The sequence below is a fragment of the Dendrobates tinctorius genome, unplaced genomic scaffold (genome assembly GCF_039654945.1).
Source record: "Dendrobates tinctorius isolate UK_male_01 unplaced genomic scaffold, ASM3965494v1 ptg000028l, whole genome shotgun sequence".
NCBI classification, from domain to species: domain Eukaryota; kingdom Metazoa; phylum Chordata; class Amphibia; order Anura; family Dendrobatidae; genus Dendrobates; species Dendrobates tinctorius.
The window spans coordinates 49,173,799-49,190,804 of NW_027361696.1; the positions used below are offsets into that span (position 1 = coordinate 49,173,799).

Below are 17,006 nucleotides of genomic sequence, written 5' to 3' on the forward strand. Positions count from 1 at the left end.
GAAACTGAATGCGGTCTCAAAATTTGATGCCTACCCTATGCCCCGGGTCGACGAGTTAATAGATCGGTTAGGTAAAGCCCGATATATTACGACCCTAGACCTAACAAAGGGGTATTGGCAGATCCCTCTGGCGGAGGCTGCCAGAGAAAAGACGGCATTTGCTACGCCGGAAGGTCTATTTCAGTATGTGTATATGCCGTTTGGACTGCACGGAGCACCGGCAACCTTCCAGAGACTGATGGATCGAGTCCTGAGGCCACATAGGCAGTACGCTTCGGCCTATTTGGATGACATTGTCATTTACAGCTTGGACTGGGAGACTCATCTCCAGAAAGTACAAGCTGTGATTGATGACCTGTGGGAGGCAGGTCTAACCGCGAACCCCAAGAAATGTCATATCGGGCTAGAAGAAGCCCGGTATTTGGGGTATGTAATTGGGAGGGGTGTTGTTAAACCCCAGGTTGATAAAATTCAGGCGGTTCAGGACTGGCCACAACCTGTCAACAAGAAGCAGGTGCAAGCCTTCCTGGGGATCGTCGGCTATTATCGCTGGTTCATACCCAATTTTGCAGCCATCGCTACCCCCCTGATGGATCTTACAAAAGGGAAAGACTCCGTCATGATTAAATGGAGTTTAGCGGCTGAAGAAGCCTTCCATAGCCTAAAACGGGCACTTTGCTCTCAGCCCGTACTGGTGACTCCGGACTTCCGCAGCGAGTTTGTGGTACAAACGGATGCCTCTGATACCGGTATCGGGGCCGTACTGTCACAAGTGAGGGACGGAGTGGAGCACCCAGTCCTCTATCTCAGCAGTAAGCTGAATAAACACGAGCAAAGGTATGCAGTCATAGAAAAAGAGTGCCTCGCCATTAAGTGGGCTCTAGAGGCCCTCAAATATTACCTGGTGGGCCGGAAGTTCAGGCTGATCACTGACCATGCCCCTCTCAAGTGGATGCACTTGAACAAGGAACGGAATAGCCGGGTGACCCGGTGGTTCCTTGCCCTGCAGGCCTACACTTTTACGGTGGAGCACCGCCCAGGGGTACAGATGGGGAATGCAGATGCCCTGTCCCGAGTGCACTGTTTGGCAGGTGTCATTGCTCGACCGGAGTGGTCTGAGCAGAGGGGGGGGATATGTGAGAATCATGTGGGAATAGTGGATGAGGGCAGGTATATCTCACCCAGATTCCTTTCCTATGTGCCTAGTCTGGTTAGTATCGCACCTGCTTACTAATGAATAATGGGAGGTGGATATTAAAGGATGCCAGGTGGTTGTGTGAGTGTCTCAGCCTGGGAACACAGAGAGTCTGTCTGTGTGAGAGACACACGTGAGTGAAAGCAGTGCCCACTGCAACTGTGGTTTGGCTGGATGGGAGAAGCCCGCCAGTTGGTAGTTAGGTTGTACCTTGTTTAGTTAGTGCCGGACAGGCAAGGATTTGTTTTATGTTTTATTTCTTTATGCATTGCTTTCACCGTTAATAAACCTGACCCAGTGTCAGTTATACCCGAATCCCAGCTCTGCGCCTGAGTTTCATGCTGAACGCACGTGACCTTTGACCCCAGCAAAGGCGATCCCGGAGTGTTTTATCACACAACCTAAACCTCTGCCTACACTGGGACCGCTCCAACCTTCGCTCGGCAAAGCGAAGTTCTATATGGGTGGAGACGGTGATAAGCTCCTCCAGTGTAGCAGGAATCTCCCTGGTGGCCAGAGCGTCCTTCACATGGCCAGCCAAACCTCTCCAGAATGCCCGAATGAGGACCTTATCTGGCCACTCTAATTCCAAGGCCAGCGTCCGGAACTGGATAGCAAAGTGGCTGACCATGGACGCGCCCTGTGACAATGCCAGCAGCCGGAGCGCGGTGTCATGGGTGACTCGCGGTCCCAGGAAGACCTGCTTCAGAATGTCCAAGAACTGTGAGGCACTCTGCACCACATGATCACCACGCTCCCACAGCAGTGTAGCCCACTCCAAAGCCCTGCCCGACAAGAGGGAAATAATAAATCCCACTTTGGCCCGCTCGGAGGGGAATCATGCTGCCAGCAGCTCCAGCTGTATAGAGCACTGGCTCACGAAACCCCTACAAGAAGAACTATCACCCGAGAACTTCTCGGGCAGAGGGAGGCAGGACTAAGTCAGGGCAGGGATGGCAGTGGTCACACGGGAGACAGCCTCTGTGGCTGCCTGAACAGCGACCGCAGTAACATCCGCAGCTGAGGCTGAACGCTTGAGAGCCGTCAACCTGCCCTGCAGCTGCCGGATGTACTGCAGCAGTCGCTGTTCGTCCGCCATTACTAGCCAGACCCTGGCGCTAGTATAATGTTAGGGCTGGCGGAACGCTCCAAATTATAAAATAATAGTAGGCGCATTCGCAGCCCGGGGTCCACCGTGCAGAGGTGGTACACTGCTGCTAGGTAATGGCGGGAGTATAAAGCGGTGTGGAAAGGTCACACGTGGGTTAACGTCACCCAGTGTGAACAGGAGCGAACTCTGTTAACTCACAGAGCCGCACTACCGCTGAACATAAATGCCGGAGCCTGTTTAGCTCACAGAGCCCGGCCAATGAGAGCACAGAAAGCGGTCACAGAACTCTGCCCCAAGGACATGGGGTCAGCGTCCCTCTAGACCTTCTGAGCACGCGGCGTCGCAACTGCAGACGCCGATATAGACGCTGACTACGGAGTGTAGAGCACATGCACTGAGGCGTGCCGAGTCACTGATGGAGACTGATGCCTGCCTCAGACTCTGTCCTACCTTCACCTAAGCCTGGGCGCTTAACAGGCTGGGCTGCACAACACATGCGTACCAAGGGTAGGGGTTTCTTAATGAGTCAGTCACCAGAGACATTCATACATGCATACAACACTCACTCCTCATAGTCTGATAATGCAGTCTGTACTAGCGCATGGCCGAGCGGCCATGCGAACCTTTTATAGCCGCGTGATTCCGGGACCTTCCTGGTTTTTGGGATGGACCAATCCGAGCTGGAGAAGGACCTGAGCACGTGACCTTCGATCTCCAATGGGAGATCAATCCATGGGCATGCTCAGTGGACCGACAGGAGGACTTAGTCCCTGGAGAGACTCGCTGCTGACCAGCATGCGTTGCTATAGTTGGGCCAGAGGTGGCAGCAGCAACCAAACCCACGGAGCTAGTCTGGGCAGAGCGCCGGGACCGACGAGTCTGCTGAGCAACCTCCTCTGCAGCTGGAGAGGAATGGGAGGCCGTCAGAAGCAAGGCTCGAGATTCTCGCTGTGCAGCGACAGGAACCCGACGCCTAGCACTCACATCTTATTAAAAGAAATGCTTTATTGATACAGTAGTATAAAACGCACAAAAAATAGTTGAACACAACAGCACAAAAATTAAAAAGGCAGTAAAGAAATATCTGCTGCACTCTGAGGCAACATGTTTCATACCTGCATGGTCCTTTCTCCAGACTTGACAAAAGACCATGCCAGTCTGAAACATGTTACCTGGGAGGGCAGCAGATATTTCTTTTCTGCCTTTTCAACTTTTGTGCAGTTGCATTCAACTATTTTTTGTGCCTTTTTTACCACTGGATCAATAAAGCAGTTCATTTAGGAAGATGTGAGTCCGGCTGTCGTTTGGACTGCTGCTATTGTTGGAGTATATTGCCAAGCACGTGGGCAGGTGAGCTGATTGCTCCTTTTTCACATGTAAGAACAGAATCCACTGATATATAACAGTATATATGTCAATTGCCAGACCAATGCCTATACCACAGGACAGATACAAAAATCAATTGGACACTCCAAATAAGCATAAATCCTAGAAAAACAACGGAGTATTCTATTCCACAATGTAATAAAAAGCTGATTTATTTTTACAATCAAATGACAACTAGAAAACAGACTCAAGAACAACAAAGCGTATTACAAAGGCTCATGTGTGCTAGGACAAAAACAGCACTGTTGTAACAGCAAAGGGACAACAAGCAAAAAACCTCAATAGATTTCAAAATTCATGTGCACAAAGTGCTAAGTGCATGTAAAGTGCGTGTAAGGTGCATAAAAGGGAAAAGGGCTGAATAGTAATCCCCATTATTCTTTAGTTGAATGGCATTCAGGCCTCAAACCCTAATAAAGACCAAAATAAAGTCCAAAAATAGCGGTATGCAAGTCTTACCCATATTTTAGCTGCCAGTGTGTGTCCTCTAGCAGCCCCAACACGCGTTTCGCGTGGGCTTCCTCGGGGGGCTGCCTAGAGGACACACACTGGCAGCTACAATATGGGTAAGACTTGCATACCGCTATTTTTGGACTTTATTTTGGTCTTTATTAGGGTTTGAGGCCTGAATGCCATTCAACTAAAGAATAATGGGGATTACTATTCAGCCTTTTTCCCTTTTATGCACCTTACACGCACTTTACATGCACTTAGCAGTTTGTGCACATGAATTTTGAAATCTATTGAGGTTTTTTGCTTGTTGTCCCTTTGCTGTGACAACAGTGTTGTTTTTGTCTTAGCACACATGAGCCTTTGTAATACGCTTTGTTGTTCTTGAGTCTGTCTTCTAATTCTCATTTGATTGTAAAAATAAATCAGCTTTTTATTACATTGTAGAATAGAGTACTCCATTGTTTTTCTAGGATTTATCCTTTTTCACATGTATTTCCATTCATTTCTATGGGAGCTCTGAAAATTTCCAATTACCAATTTTCTATTGATGTTCCATAAATGTCCCCCTTTAAGTTATTCCTTTCTATCATGCTTCAAAAATTCTATCATTTGCCATCATATTTGATTATCTATAGAGATGACTTCCACTTTAACTACTACCAAAGTGGCTGTCATTAAATCGCTTGCTCTTGTGCTAGGCGTTTTTGAAATATATTGATCCAGAAAAAAACAAAGTACAAGCCTTGTGGCAGCCATATTAGTTGTCACCCTTTAAATGCCAGGTCGTTAAAGGGCACTGAAACCGGATGTACAAGAGTTCAATGAATGATGGAACAGAAGTGGTGAAAAGACTTGGTGGGAAGTAAGAGGGTGCATAAACCACTCTGATCAAACTCCTTGAGTGATAGGAGATGGAGTCTACACCTTAAAATATCTGGCCCATATGGGCAATAAAAACTATACAGTCAAAACAGTGATGCCTTGTGATAGGACTCTACATGCAGTCATCTACTACTATAACTTCCAGTGAGACCTGCAGGGAATTTTACACCTGGAAGTTTAACGTGTGACATGTAGAGAAACAACCACCGATTTTAGGTTTAGCCTTCAATTACCAAATGGAGCCCTCCTTTCATAAGCAATGCAGTATTTCTCCTTTCCTGTACACGTCACTGAGTATTTGGCTTCACAATTTTCCATGGTGGACGAAAGAAAGCAGGACTGGCACTGCACTCCATTTTCAGTGTTGTTTTCTGGTGGCACTAAAAGTAAAAATACACAATCTTGTGAAAGAGAAAGGAGAGGTTGTGATGGATAACACCAGAGAAACCACTCAGAATCCCACCGCTGCCACCACTTGTGAAGGATGGCGCTGGAGAGATCACACAGAAACCAACTGCTGCCACCACATGTGATGAACTCGCACCTAGCCACCCGCCTGGCGTCACAATTGCGACAAACGGGTCATGTAATGCGGTCTCCCCACTATCACCAATGAGAAGTTAGGACCTCCTGGGGAAATGCAAGGTCAACTTTATACAGTTTTATACAGTTGCCCCCCTATCCACACAGGCCAAGGGAGGAAGAGGATGTGGCCTAGGCAGTCACTGACGTAGCATCACACTCGTGTAGATTGCTAGCAGGTGCGTAGGATGCAGTGACGAGCAGGAGGCAAAGCAAGTGTTAACGGGTGTTTTTTATATAACAAGAGGAAAAGAATGACAAAGCTTTCTCCATGCAGGGAGTTGATATGTACAAGTCACACAGCAGTATTGCGCGGGCAGATATGTGGAAGCACAGTATAATGCAGTGACAGCCTGACTTCAGCTGTCAACAACGGTAAACAAAGAAATAGCTAACGGCGGGGAATCGAAAAACCATAGGGTTCAACTTATCAGACTCTGACGTCCGGAGGGAGCTGGTTGGAAGATCCCACGATGGCGCCGTAGACGGCGCATCACATTGAGGAAGCGGTCCTGGATGTATCGGAGGCACTGTCTCTTGGCCGCGGAGAAAAGTCTGGGAACTTTTGGTGGGCCGCTATATGTCTGGGTACCAGTGGCTGGTGTTTCAGCTTATGAGGAGGAGGGAACCGGTCTCAAGGCCGCAGCTGTAGAGTTAGAGTCTCCAATGGGGGCTTTGCACTCCAAGCCATCAACGGTCAAGCGTTGTGCAGTACGGTCAGAGTTTCCTGCCTGCGGTCACATAGGGTCCACGTCCAGCAGCGGTAAGCGGTCTCAGTGCTGTTGCTGGGAGCAGGGTAGTACACACTCAAGCGTAGTCTGCCGTCTGTTGGATTGCCCGCAGGGAGGGAGCAAACCTTCACCTGCCACAGCTCCTGTCTTCCTGCCAAAAGCCCCGGGATCCTGCACCCAGCCCCTTTTATAACAGACCTGCCCTTGGCAGCAGGGGTCACAGGTCTGTCCCAGTCAGGTTCTCTCTTCCTCTGCAACAATAGTGGCAGTCCCAATGGTTCCGGCCAAGAGACACCTTTGCCTCTATTGTTCTGGTCCTTCCTCCCACACTCGTTCTCAACTCTGACAGGCTGAGAAGCCCCTTTCACTAGCACCAGTGAAACAGAGCACTGCCAGCCTGGTAGGATTGCCACGAGTTTCTCGTTAGACATAAGCCCGGTCTGTTAACGTGATTATAATGGGACAGAAACCAGCCCCGGGAGCATGGAAAGTTAAACTGAGAAACGAATGTGTGGATTTGTGGATCGAGATAAAAGAGCAACCCAAGGGTAAATTATATATTTAATGGACTTAAGGGCACACTAGTCAATACATTATATACACAATAGTTACACATATATAATGGTCAGATATGCAAATACAGGTAAGACAAAAGATATAAGCAGAATATATGTCAATTACTGGGTTGATGTTCGACTGTGTGTGCTGGGCCACAGGGGGCATATGCTCCCAGCTGTCTCCTTGGTCCCTTCTCAGCATGTTACTCAACACAGTCCCCACTTTTGAAGTGACCAGCAAGCATAAAAGAGAGAGAGAGTCTACATGGCCTTACACACACCTTTATCCCCTTTGGGTCACTCCCCTCCTGCCCTCTGAGATGAACCTAAATCCCCCCTTGCCTCTGGCAGCTAATAATGCCAAAATGTAAGATGAGTCATAAATCCTTAATAGATGATCCTAGGGAGGTGTTCTTGGCGCCATCGTAATCAGCCGGGACCCTGCTACGAGATAAGATCAAAAACAGCTTTCCTACCTGGTTTCTACTATGTGTTCTATGTATCTCCATACCCCTGGGTGCTAGAACGGGTGAGACCCAGGAGGGCATTCGCCGTGTTCTGGAGATCTTAGAAATATACACAATGTACAGCTAGAACGTAGAGTATCTCCATAACTCCTTATGAAATCATAGCTGACTCAAGAAAGCAGTTAAATCACATGGCTTGGATCCAGCAGGGAGTCTTTCTGTAGGAGCTAGTTGGTGGGGGTGTGAATTCCTTCTTTGAGCTGGGAAGCTGGGCCCTCCTGTTGAGTCAGGTGTCCTATCACAACTGCACATTTTCAAGAGGATTGTAAGCTGTCAATCAATCCCTCCATCCTTCACAGAGGTCATAAAGGTTGCTATTCTGGTGTAGTCATGTTAGGATCTGTGGGGGTCAATAATCTACATAGAAGGAAAGGGCTCATATAGAGAAGATGAAACTTGGCCTCTGATTATGGTGCTGGGACCTGCTGTTTCTATCCACCCTAAATGCCTGTAAATCTTGGGCTGAAACCACATACATTTCTTTTGAAAGGAGTGTCCTGCACAGGTTCTCATACCCCAACAGCAAAATGTAAGAGACCAACCAGGACTTGGCCCACACTCTCTATGAGCTCCATTGCAGCCAAACAAACTGTCGATAATTTGCACTTCCTTTACTTAGATGATACAATAATGTCCTCTCAATTACCTGGAGAAAGGAGTCTCACTGGTATTATGTTACGCCACATGTCACGCTTTAACGATCTTCAGTAAGGAAGGGGGCATCCAACTGTTGCTGGAACTGGGACTGTAAGGATCCGTGTCCCGGAAGGTAGAGAGGTGCAAGTCTCCAACCTCACTATGCTCCTGATAAACCTTGATCTCTTCCCCCTCCCCACTCCATGAGGCATGGGACAGAATTGTAAGGTAATCAAAACATAAAGACAAAACAGGGATAACGGAAAACTTATCATACAAAAGCACTAACCAACAAAAGGGTGGAGGATAGGGATAGGGAGAAATAAACTAAATGGCGACAGGGAGCAGGAGATAAACACACACATACTACAGCAACCACAGAACACTACTGCAACAACTCTATTCCAATCACTTAGATTAAGCACACAGCACAGGAAGACAAGTCTTTCATGGGCAAGTAGAGACAAGAAGCTCTGACCAGTCTTTATAGGAAGAGATGATGACCAGATCAGAAAAAACTATAGTGGAGCTGCATTTTTTTGACCTGTATAGAAAGGGTCATTAACTTCTTCAGCACCAGAGGAAACTAAATCCATTTAACATGGGACACAAATCACACCATCTCTAAAGAAGACCTGCGATTCATTACCGGACATGACCGTCTAACTCCAGGTCTTCCAGGGGGACATGACATCATTGTGACACCACCATTTGGCAAACAATTGCATAATCTTTTTTCATGTATTATATTCCAGAGCTGCACTCACTATTCTGCTGGTGCAGTCACTGTGTACATATATTACACTCCTGATCCTTTACTGATCCTGAGTTTAATCCTGTATTATACCCCAGAGCTGCAGTCACTATTCTGCTGGTGTAGTCACTGTGCACATACAGTACATTACTGATCCTAAGTTACATCCTGTATTACACTCCAGAGCTGCACTGACAGTTCTGCAGACATTAGAGCTCAACTTTCTTAACATTCTCTTTTTGTTCAGTGTTTGCTTCTGATTTGTATCATTTGTAGCAAAAAAAATGACTGCCCAAAGTATTAAAGGAGTAAATCTCAGCTGCATTAACATTACAAAACACAGGTGAGACCTAGAAAGTGAATATAATAAAAAAGTGTGTGAAATACTAATAAGTAATGAGACACTTACAGATCTGCGGGGCAGGTGTGCAGTTGTCAGTGTTACAGCAGGTGACAGCATATAACGTTTTTAGCACTGGGGTGGTGAAGCTCTCGCTGACGTTACATTCTTTCGCTTTTATACAGTCTCTTTTGATGAAGATTTCCTGCGATTGATCATCTATGAAAAAGTAAAGATAACAGAACTTCAGACCCTCGAATGGCCGATGAATAAAACAATCCCATTGGCTCCCCATGTCGTAGCAGATGCTGGGATTCTGCAGCCCCCTCACCCGGACACGCAAGAAAACTGTGGCTCAAAGTCGTCATCTACAAGGTGTCCTGCATTCATATTCTGTAGATGTGAAGAAGATGGAGATGGGGCTGTATGGCACTGTTATTTGTACACTGTATGGTACTAGTATTTGTAACGATGTATGACACTACTATTTGTGCACTTTATATCACTATTATGTGCACATTGTATGACAATTATTTGTACACTGCACGGCACTAGTATTTGTACACTGCATGGTACTAGTATTTGTAACGATGTATGACACTACTATTTGTGCACTTTATATCACTATTATGTGCACATTGTATGACACTTATTTGTACACTGCACGGCACTAGTATTTGTACACTGCATGGTACTAGTATTTGTACACTGCATGGTACTAGTATTTGTACACTGCATGGTACTAGGACTCACAGGAGGAAGGTCCTGTTCAAAAATCTGCCTTGTCCGAGTCTATCCTGCAGGCCACAAGGAGAAAGCCCTCAAGATATGCGCAATCCTGGATGACCAAAGTAACAGGTCCCTAGCCAGGTCCATCTTCTTTGACAACTTCAGTATTGTAGGCCCTGGTTCTCCCTACAATCTGAGGACGTGTTCAGGTACCATTGAGTCAGGGGGGGAGAAAAGCTACCGGATACAAGGTGGAGTCCATAGATGGCCAAACCTGCCTATCGTTACCGACCATCCTGGAGTGCAACCAGATTCCTGGTGTGGCGCCCCCAGGAGTATGGTCGCCACAGTGGCATTACCTTCCTCCTAGGGAGTGTGATGTTATGCTTGGAAGCAATGAAAGGGTCTCTATCAGGTAAATCTAGCACACAGCACAGTTCCCACTCCAGGCCAGCAGATGGAGCTCTGAACCAAACTGGGGGAGGAGCTGCTCTCTGTGGCCAGGAAGGGGAAGTTAGTTCAGTTTGTGTGGAGAGGGAAAAGAGTACAGATGTGGAGAGAGGAGCTGGAGGACTGAGCAGAATTCAAGCTCACTTCTAGTTATAGCGCATGGTCCGGAGTCTGGTATCCGAGGTTGTATGGATGCTGATGGTCCTGCAGCAAAAACCAGAGGAACGAGAGGCTGTAAATGCTCTGTTCCCACATAAGACTCGGAGGCACAGCAGCAACGTGTGTGTGAGCCAGAAAAAGGCGGCTATGGCTGTCTGCCATACGAGGGGAGTTCTAAAAGAGAGCAAGCAAGAGGAACTTCAGTGTAACTCGGTACTGCAAGTGCCTCAGATAAGTGCTAGAAAGGAGACTGCACAACTCATCTGCATAGAGAGATTCCTAAGTTGCTTTCAGGCTGATCAGCTCCTGTTCCATCTGTAATCTGGATCCTGGACTGCACTTACAAAGCAAAGTAAAAAGGTAAAGGAAACTGCAACCTGTTGTGTCATTGCCTTCTTCCTGCAACCCCTTCAGCACTGCTACATCTCTGTGCCTAACACTGCACCCTCTTCCTGAACACCTATTACTACTGCCCTGGGACTTCAGCTCTACCTGTGGGGAGCTCTAACATCTTGCAGCCTTATAGCACCTGTCCCAGAGGATCTGCCTGCAGCGTCGGCTTAACCCCTTCATTGCCGAGCACCACAGGTGGCGTCACGTATCATCCACCTATAAACTTTATTCAGCCACGTTTCACCCCTTTTGCATGGACGCCCAGGGCAACGGACCGGGTCACCGCCACTGTGACACATCCCTCTGAGACACCTGCCCAGTACAGAGTACCCCACTGCCCTGGCAGGCGATCCACTGGCAACAGGTCAGAAATACCTTCACGGGAGGTGGCGACACATCACCCCCATCTAAAGCGTATAGCCCACCTGATACCAGACACTACCGCTGCTGCTGCTCTTTCATATGGTGGACTACACTTCTCTCATACCCCAAGATTAGACAATAGAGCAGGTAGAGGCGTTGGTCTGCTCCTATCACCAAAATGTACCTTTCAGGTTATCCCTCAAGTACCCTCACTTGTCTTCCCTTCTTTTGAGGTCCATGCCCTCAGACTCTACACCCCCTTCTCCATGCGATTGGCGGTAGTATATCGTCCTCCTTGCCCCTCCCATCAGTTCCTGGATCATTTTGCCACTTGGCTTCCACATTTTCTCTCCTGTGACATCCCTACCCTCATCATGGGTGATTTCAACATCCCAATTGCTCTTCCCCTCTCCCCATCTGCTACTCACCTTTTATCTCTAACCTCCTTGTTTGGCCTTTTGCAGCTTACTAATTCTCAAACGCATGATGATGGAAACTCCCTCGACTTGGTCTTCTCTCGTCGTTTTTTGCAGTGGATGATTTTGCAAACTCCCCTCTCCCGCTCTCTGACCACAACCTTCTTTCATTCTCTATCAAGAACTGCCAGGCTACTCAGGTCACCCCCACTGTCCATATTTATAGAAACATACAAGCCATTAACACCCAGAAACTTATGAAGAACTTGCGGTCATCATTGGCCCCTATCTCCTCCTCTCATGTCCTGATTCTGCATTGAAGCATTAAAATGAAACACTTCAAAGTGCCCAGGATGAATTTGCACCCCCTATACATAGAACACCACAACACAGACGGCGACAACCCTGGCACACCCTGCAAACACGTTTCCTGCAGCAGTGTTCCAGGTACGCTGAACGTCTGTGGAGAAAATCCAACCTACCCGAAGATTTCATCCATTATAAGTTTATGCTTCGAACATACAACACTGCCCTTCACCTCTCAAAGCAAACCTATTTCAACACCCTCATCACCTCACTGTCCAATAGCCCTAAACGTCTCTTTGACACTTTTCATTTTCTACTCAACCCAAGAGTACAGGCCCCAACCACGGAGCTTCGAGCTGACGATCTGGCCAATTACTTCAAAGAAAAAATTGACCAGATCCGACAGGAAATTATCTCCCAATCACCTCATACCATGCACTGTCCTCCCTCCCTCACTGCATCTAGCTCACTCTCTGATTTTGAACCAGTCACAGAAGAAGTAAGCAGGCTCCTTGCATTTTCTCGCCCAACCACTTGCACAAGTGACCCATTTGCGTCACATCTACTCCAGCCCCTTTCCTCTGCTGTCACCCCTCACCTAACTAAAATATTTAACCTCTCTCTCCCTTCTGGTATCTTTCCCTCCTCATTTAAGCATGCCGTTATACATTCACTACTTAAAAAACCATCCCTCGACCAAAACTGTGCCGCTAACTATAGACCTGTCTCTAATCTTCCCTTCATCTCTAAACTCCTGGAACGCCTGGTCCACTCCCGTCTTATCCACTATCTCTTTGTTAACTCTCTTCTCGACCCTCTCCAATCTGGTTTCCGCTCTTTACACTCTACTGAAACTGCCCTCACTAAAGTCTCTAATGATCTACTAACAGCTAAATCAAATGGTCATTACTCCATGCTAATTCTCTTGGATCTCTCTGCAGCATTCGACACTGTGGATCATCATCTCCTCCTCACTATGCTCCGTTCCATTGGCCTCAAGGACACCGTTCTCTCCTGGTTCTCCTCCTATCTCTCTGACCGCTCCGTTACTGTATCTTTTGCTGGCTCCTCCTCCTCTCCTCCTTACTGTTGGGGTTCCTCAAGGATCAGTCCTAGGCCCCCTCCTCTTCTCTTTGTACACTGCCCCTGTTGGTCAAACAATCATTAGATTTGGTTTCCAGTACCATCTCTATGCCGATGACACCCAATTATATGCTTCTTCTCCTGACATCACGCTTGCCTTTCTAGAAAACACCAGCGATTGTCTAAACGCTGTGTCTCACATCATGTCCTCACTATATCTGAAACTGAACCTGTCAAAGACTGAACTCCTTGTGTTTCTTCCCGCTACTAATGTACCTATACCCGACATTGCCATTTCCGTGTGTGGTTCCACTATTACTCCCCAGCAATATGCCCGCTGTCTTGGGGTCATGCTTGACACCGAGCTTTCCTTTGTCCCCCACATACGATCACTGGCTCGCTCTTGTTATCTGCACCTCAAAAACATTTCTAGAATTCGACCTTTTCTTACTTTTGACTCCGCAAAAACTCTTATTGTTTCTCTTATTCATTCTCGTCTCGACTATTGTAACTCTCTTCTAATCGGTCTCCCTCTTACCAAACTCTCCCCCCTCCAATCTGTCTTGAATACTGCTGCCAGGATCATATTCCTCGCCAATCGTTACACCGATGTCTCTACCTTGTGCCAGTCATTACATTGGCTATCCATCCACTCCAGAATCCAGTACAAACTTATTACCCACACCGACAAAGTTCTTCATGGCTCAGCACCACCCTACATCTCCTCCCTTGTTTCAGTATACCATCCTACCCGCGCCCTCCGTTCTGCTCCATACAGTCAGGGCAACTATTACCACCCACCTTTTGTGTCTCCCTTTTTTCCTCATAGATTGTAAGCTTGCGAGCAGGGCCCTCATTCCTCTTGGTATCTGTTATGATCTATGTGATTATTGTTATGCTGTAATGTCTATTGTCTGTATAAATCCCCTCTGAAATTACCTGAGATGGAACCAGGAACTCCAATAGCTCTACTTCTGGGAAGAGATATCCTACAAGTCCACAAGGCTGGAGAATGTATAAATGGCTCCAGGAACGCTCCGTACGCACAGAGGTATGACCTTGGATGGGTCATCATAGGAGATTTCTGCCTTGGAAGGGCACACAAGCCGGCCTTAGTCGACGGCATGCTTACCAATACTTTTGAAAATGGATGTCCATCTCTCTTCCAGCCATGTTAGAGTAGCTTCCTGGTAAAAGAATTGCTGCACAATGCTCCTCTACCTTGTCCGTTAGCTAATCCTTCCTGTGAAGACCACACATGTGACGGTGACCAAGAGAGACATAGGGTGCACAGTTTTCCACAGAACAAGAGAGGACAACAAGGTAGCAATGTCCATAGAAGACAGACTGTTTTTGGACATCATGGATCGAGAGATGGTAAGAGATGAGTCAAAGAGTTGGATGGCCCCTCTACCATTTAAACCCCAGAGGCAACGCTTACCCAACAACAGAGAACCTGTCTATGGTCGATTTGTCTACCTCAAACGCAAATTTCAGAAGGAACCTGAAATGAGAGAGCATTTTTTTGCCTTCCTGGAGAAAATACTTCAGAATGGCCATGCAGAAATTGCACCTGTGCTTCAAGATTCCGAGGAATGTTGGTATCTACCCATTTTTGGCGTGTATCATCCTAAGAAACCTGGTCAGATGAGGCTACATGCACACGCTGCGGAATGGGGTGCGGATTTGGCCGCGCGGATTTTGTAAAATCCACAGGTAAATCTGCAGGTCAAAAGACCTGCGGTTTTACCTGCGGATTGCTCTGCGGTTTTGCCCTGCGGTTTTTCATCTCCACAATGGAGGAGATGGCAAACCGCTGCGGAATCCGCAGAAAGAATTGACATGTCAATTCTTTCTGTGGTTTCAAAACCGCAGAAAAACAGCGCGGAAAAATCCGCACCGTCTGCACTGCGGTTTTGTATTCCCATAGGGAATAATGGTACTGTACACCGCAGCAAAAACTGCTGCGGGTCCGCAGCGGCCAAATCCGCAGTGTGTGCACACACCCTAAGAGTAGTATTTGACTCAAGCGCCAGATATGAAGGTGTCTCGCTAAACAATGTCTTTTTGTCTTGCCCAGACCTCAACAACAGACTTCTAGCAGTACTTCTTCCTTTCCGCAAAGATGCAGTGGCATTCATGGTTGACATACAACAGATGTTTCATTGCTTCCTTTCTTCTGTCCTTAGCGCTTTGTTATAACTTTGCATTCCACTTAAGGGCCTGTCACACTAAGCGATATCGCTAGCAATATTGCTATAACTTGTGACGTTATAGCGATATTCCTAGCGATATCGCTGTGTCTGATACTTACCTACGACCCGCTCCCCCGCTGGTTATCGCTGATCGCGCGAGAACGTCCAGGACTGTTTCTCGTCGTCAGCTTCCTGCGGCGCTTCCTGCTGTGACGACGAGCGTGGAGCCGGGCGGGAGGATGTCAGGATCGCCTGGTGTGACAGGTAAGTAGCGACCCCCATCCCCAGCGATGTTGCTGGTGAGATCTGCCTGTGTGGCAGCTCACTAGCGACCACTTAGCGATGTACCAGCGATCCTGACCGTGTCATATCACTGGTCGGGATTGCTGGTACATCGCTAAGTGTGACAGTACCTTTATTCTTTATGCAAACTGCAGACACTTCTTCGATTTCTCAGACGACTTTACATACAGTATATTTTGACTAAGGCACATCTATATTTTTCTACTTATTCTTGTATCACCCTGATGGCAGACTTTATGTATTTTTATGTTACATCGCTCTTATTTGTATACTATATGGCGCTGTTATTTGTATATTGTATGACACTTATTTCTACAATATATGATACAGGTATTTGTACAGTGTATATATCATACTTATTTGTATGCTGCACGACACTGATATATAAATACTTATGGCAGTATAATTATTACAATGTACAGCATAATGTATGATCTTACGCTGACTTGGCACTCCTCCTTAGGAGACTTTCAGGCCGCACGATGCTCCTCTGGGAATTTAAATATGGTAATAGCCTCTTGAGAAGGATTTGATCTCTGGCACCACCTAGTGGATCTAATTGCATAATGTTCAGTATATCACTGTATGACAGTCTTATTTCTATAATTTATTACACGGTTATTGGTATACTGTGTATAACTCTTATATGTATATTGCATGGCACTGTTATTTCTACACTGTATGAAATATAACACTGTTATTTCTACACTGTATGACACTATTATTTCCACACTATATGGCATTGTTCTATCTACACTGTATGATATAATTATTTTCACACTATGTGGCACTGTTATTTCTACACTATATGGCACTGTTATTTCTATACTATATAGCATTGTTATTTCTACAATGTATTACATTATTTCCACGCTATATGGCACTGTTATTTCTATACTGTATGACACCATTAATTCCACACTATATGTCACTGTTATTTCTACATTGTATGTCACTATCTATTATTTCCACACTATAAGGCACTGTTATTTCTACAATGTATGAAACCATTATTTCCACACTGTATGTCACTTATTTCTACATTGTATGCCACTATTATTTCCACACTATATGGCACTGTTATTTATACACTGTATGTCACTAGTATTTCTCCACTATATGGCACTGTTATTTCTACACTGTATGTCACTGGTTTTTCTACGATGTGTGACACTATTATTTCCTCACTATATGACACTATGTAGAAATAACAGTGCCATATAGTGTGGAAATACTAGCGACATACAATGTAGAAATAACAGTGTTATACAGTATAAAAATAACAGTACCATATAGTGTGGAAACAATAGTGTAATACAGTGAAGAAAAAGTGTCATAGTGTGGAAATAATAGTGTCACAAACTTTTTTCTTCACTGTATTACACTATTTTTCCCACACTGTTATTTTTATACTGTATAACACTTATTTCTACACAGTATATCACTCTTATATCA

General features: G+C 46.2%; 1 protein-coding gene across 1 annotated transcript in view; it reads right to left on the bottom strand.

The window, feature by feature from the left end:
- Nucleotides 1–17,006, bottom strand: part of LOC141084921 (uncharacterized) — a 76,639-nt gene that overhangs the window by 36,465 nt on the left and 23,168 nt on the right. Inside the window, exons 3-4 of the mRNA XM_073569867.1 lie at nucleotides 9,224–9,373; nucleotides 5,261–5,407 (exon numbers count right to left, since the gene is read on the bottom strand). Of these exons, the coding sequence (XP_073425968.1) occupies nucleotides 5,261–5,407; nucleotides 9,224–9,373 (297 nt within the window). The remainder of the gene's footprint in view (nucleotides 1–5,260; nucleotides 5,408–9,223; nucleotides 9,374–17,006) is intronic.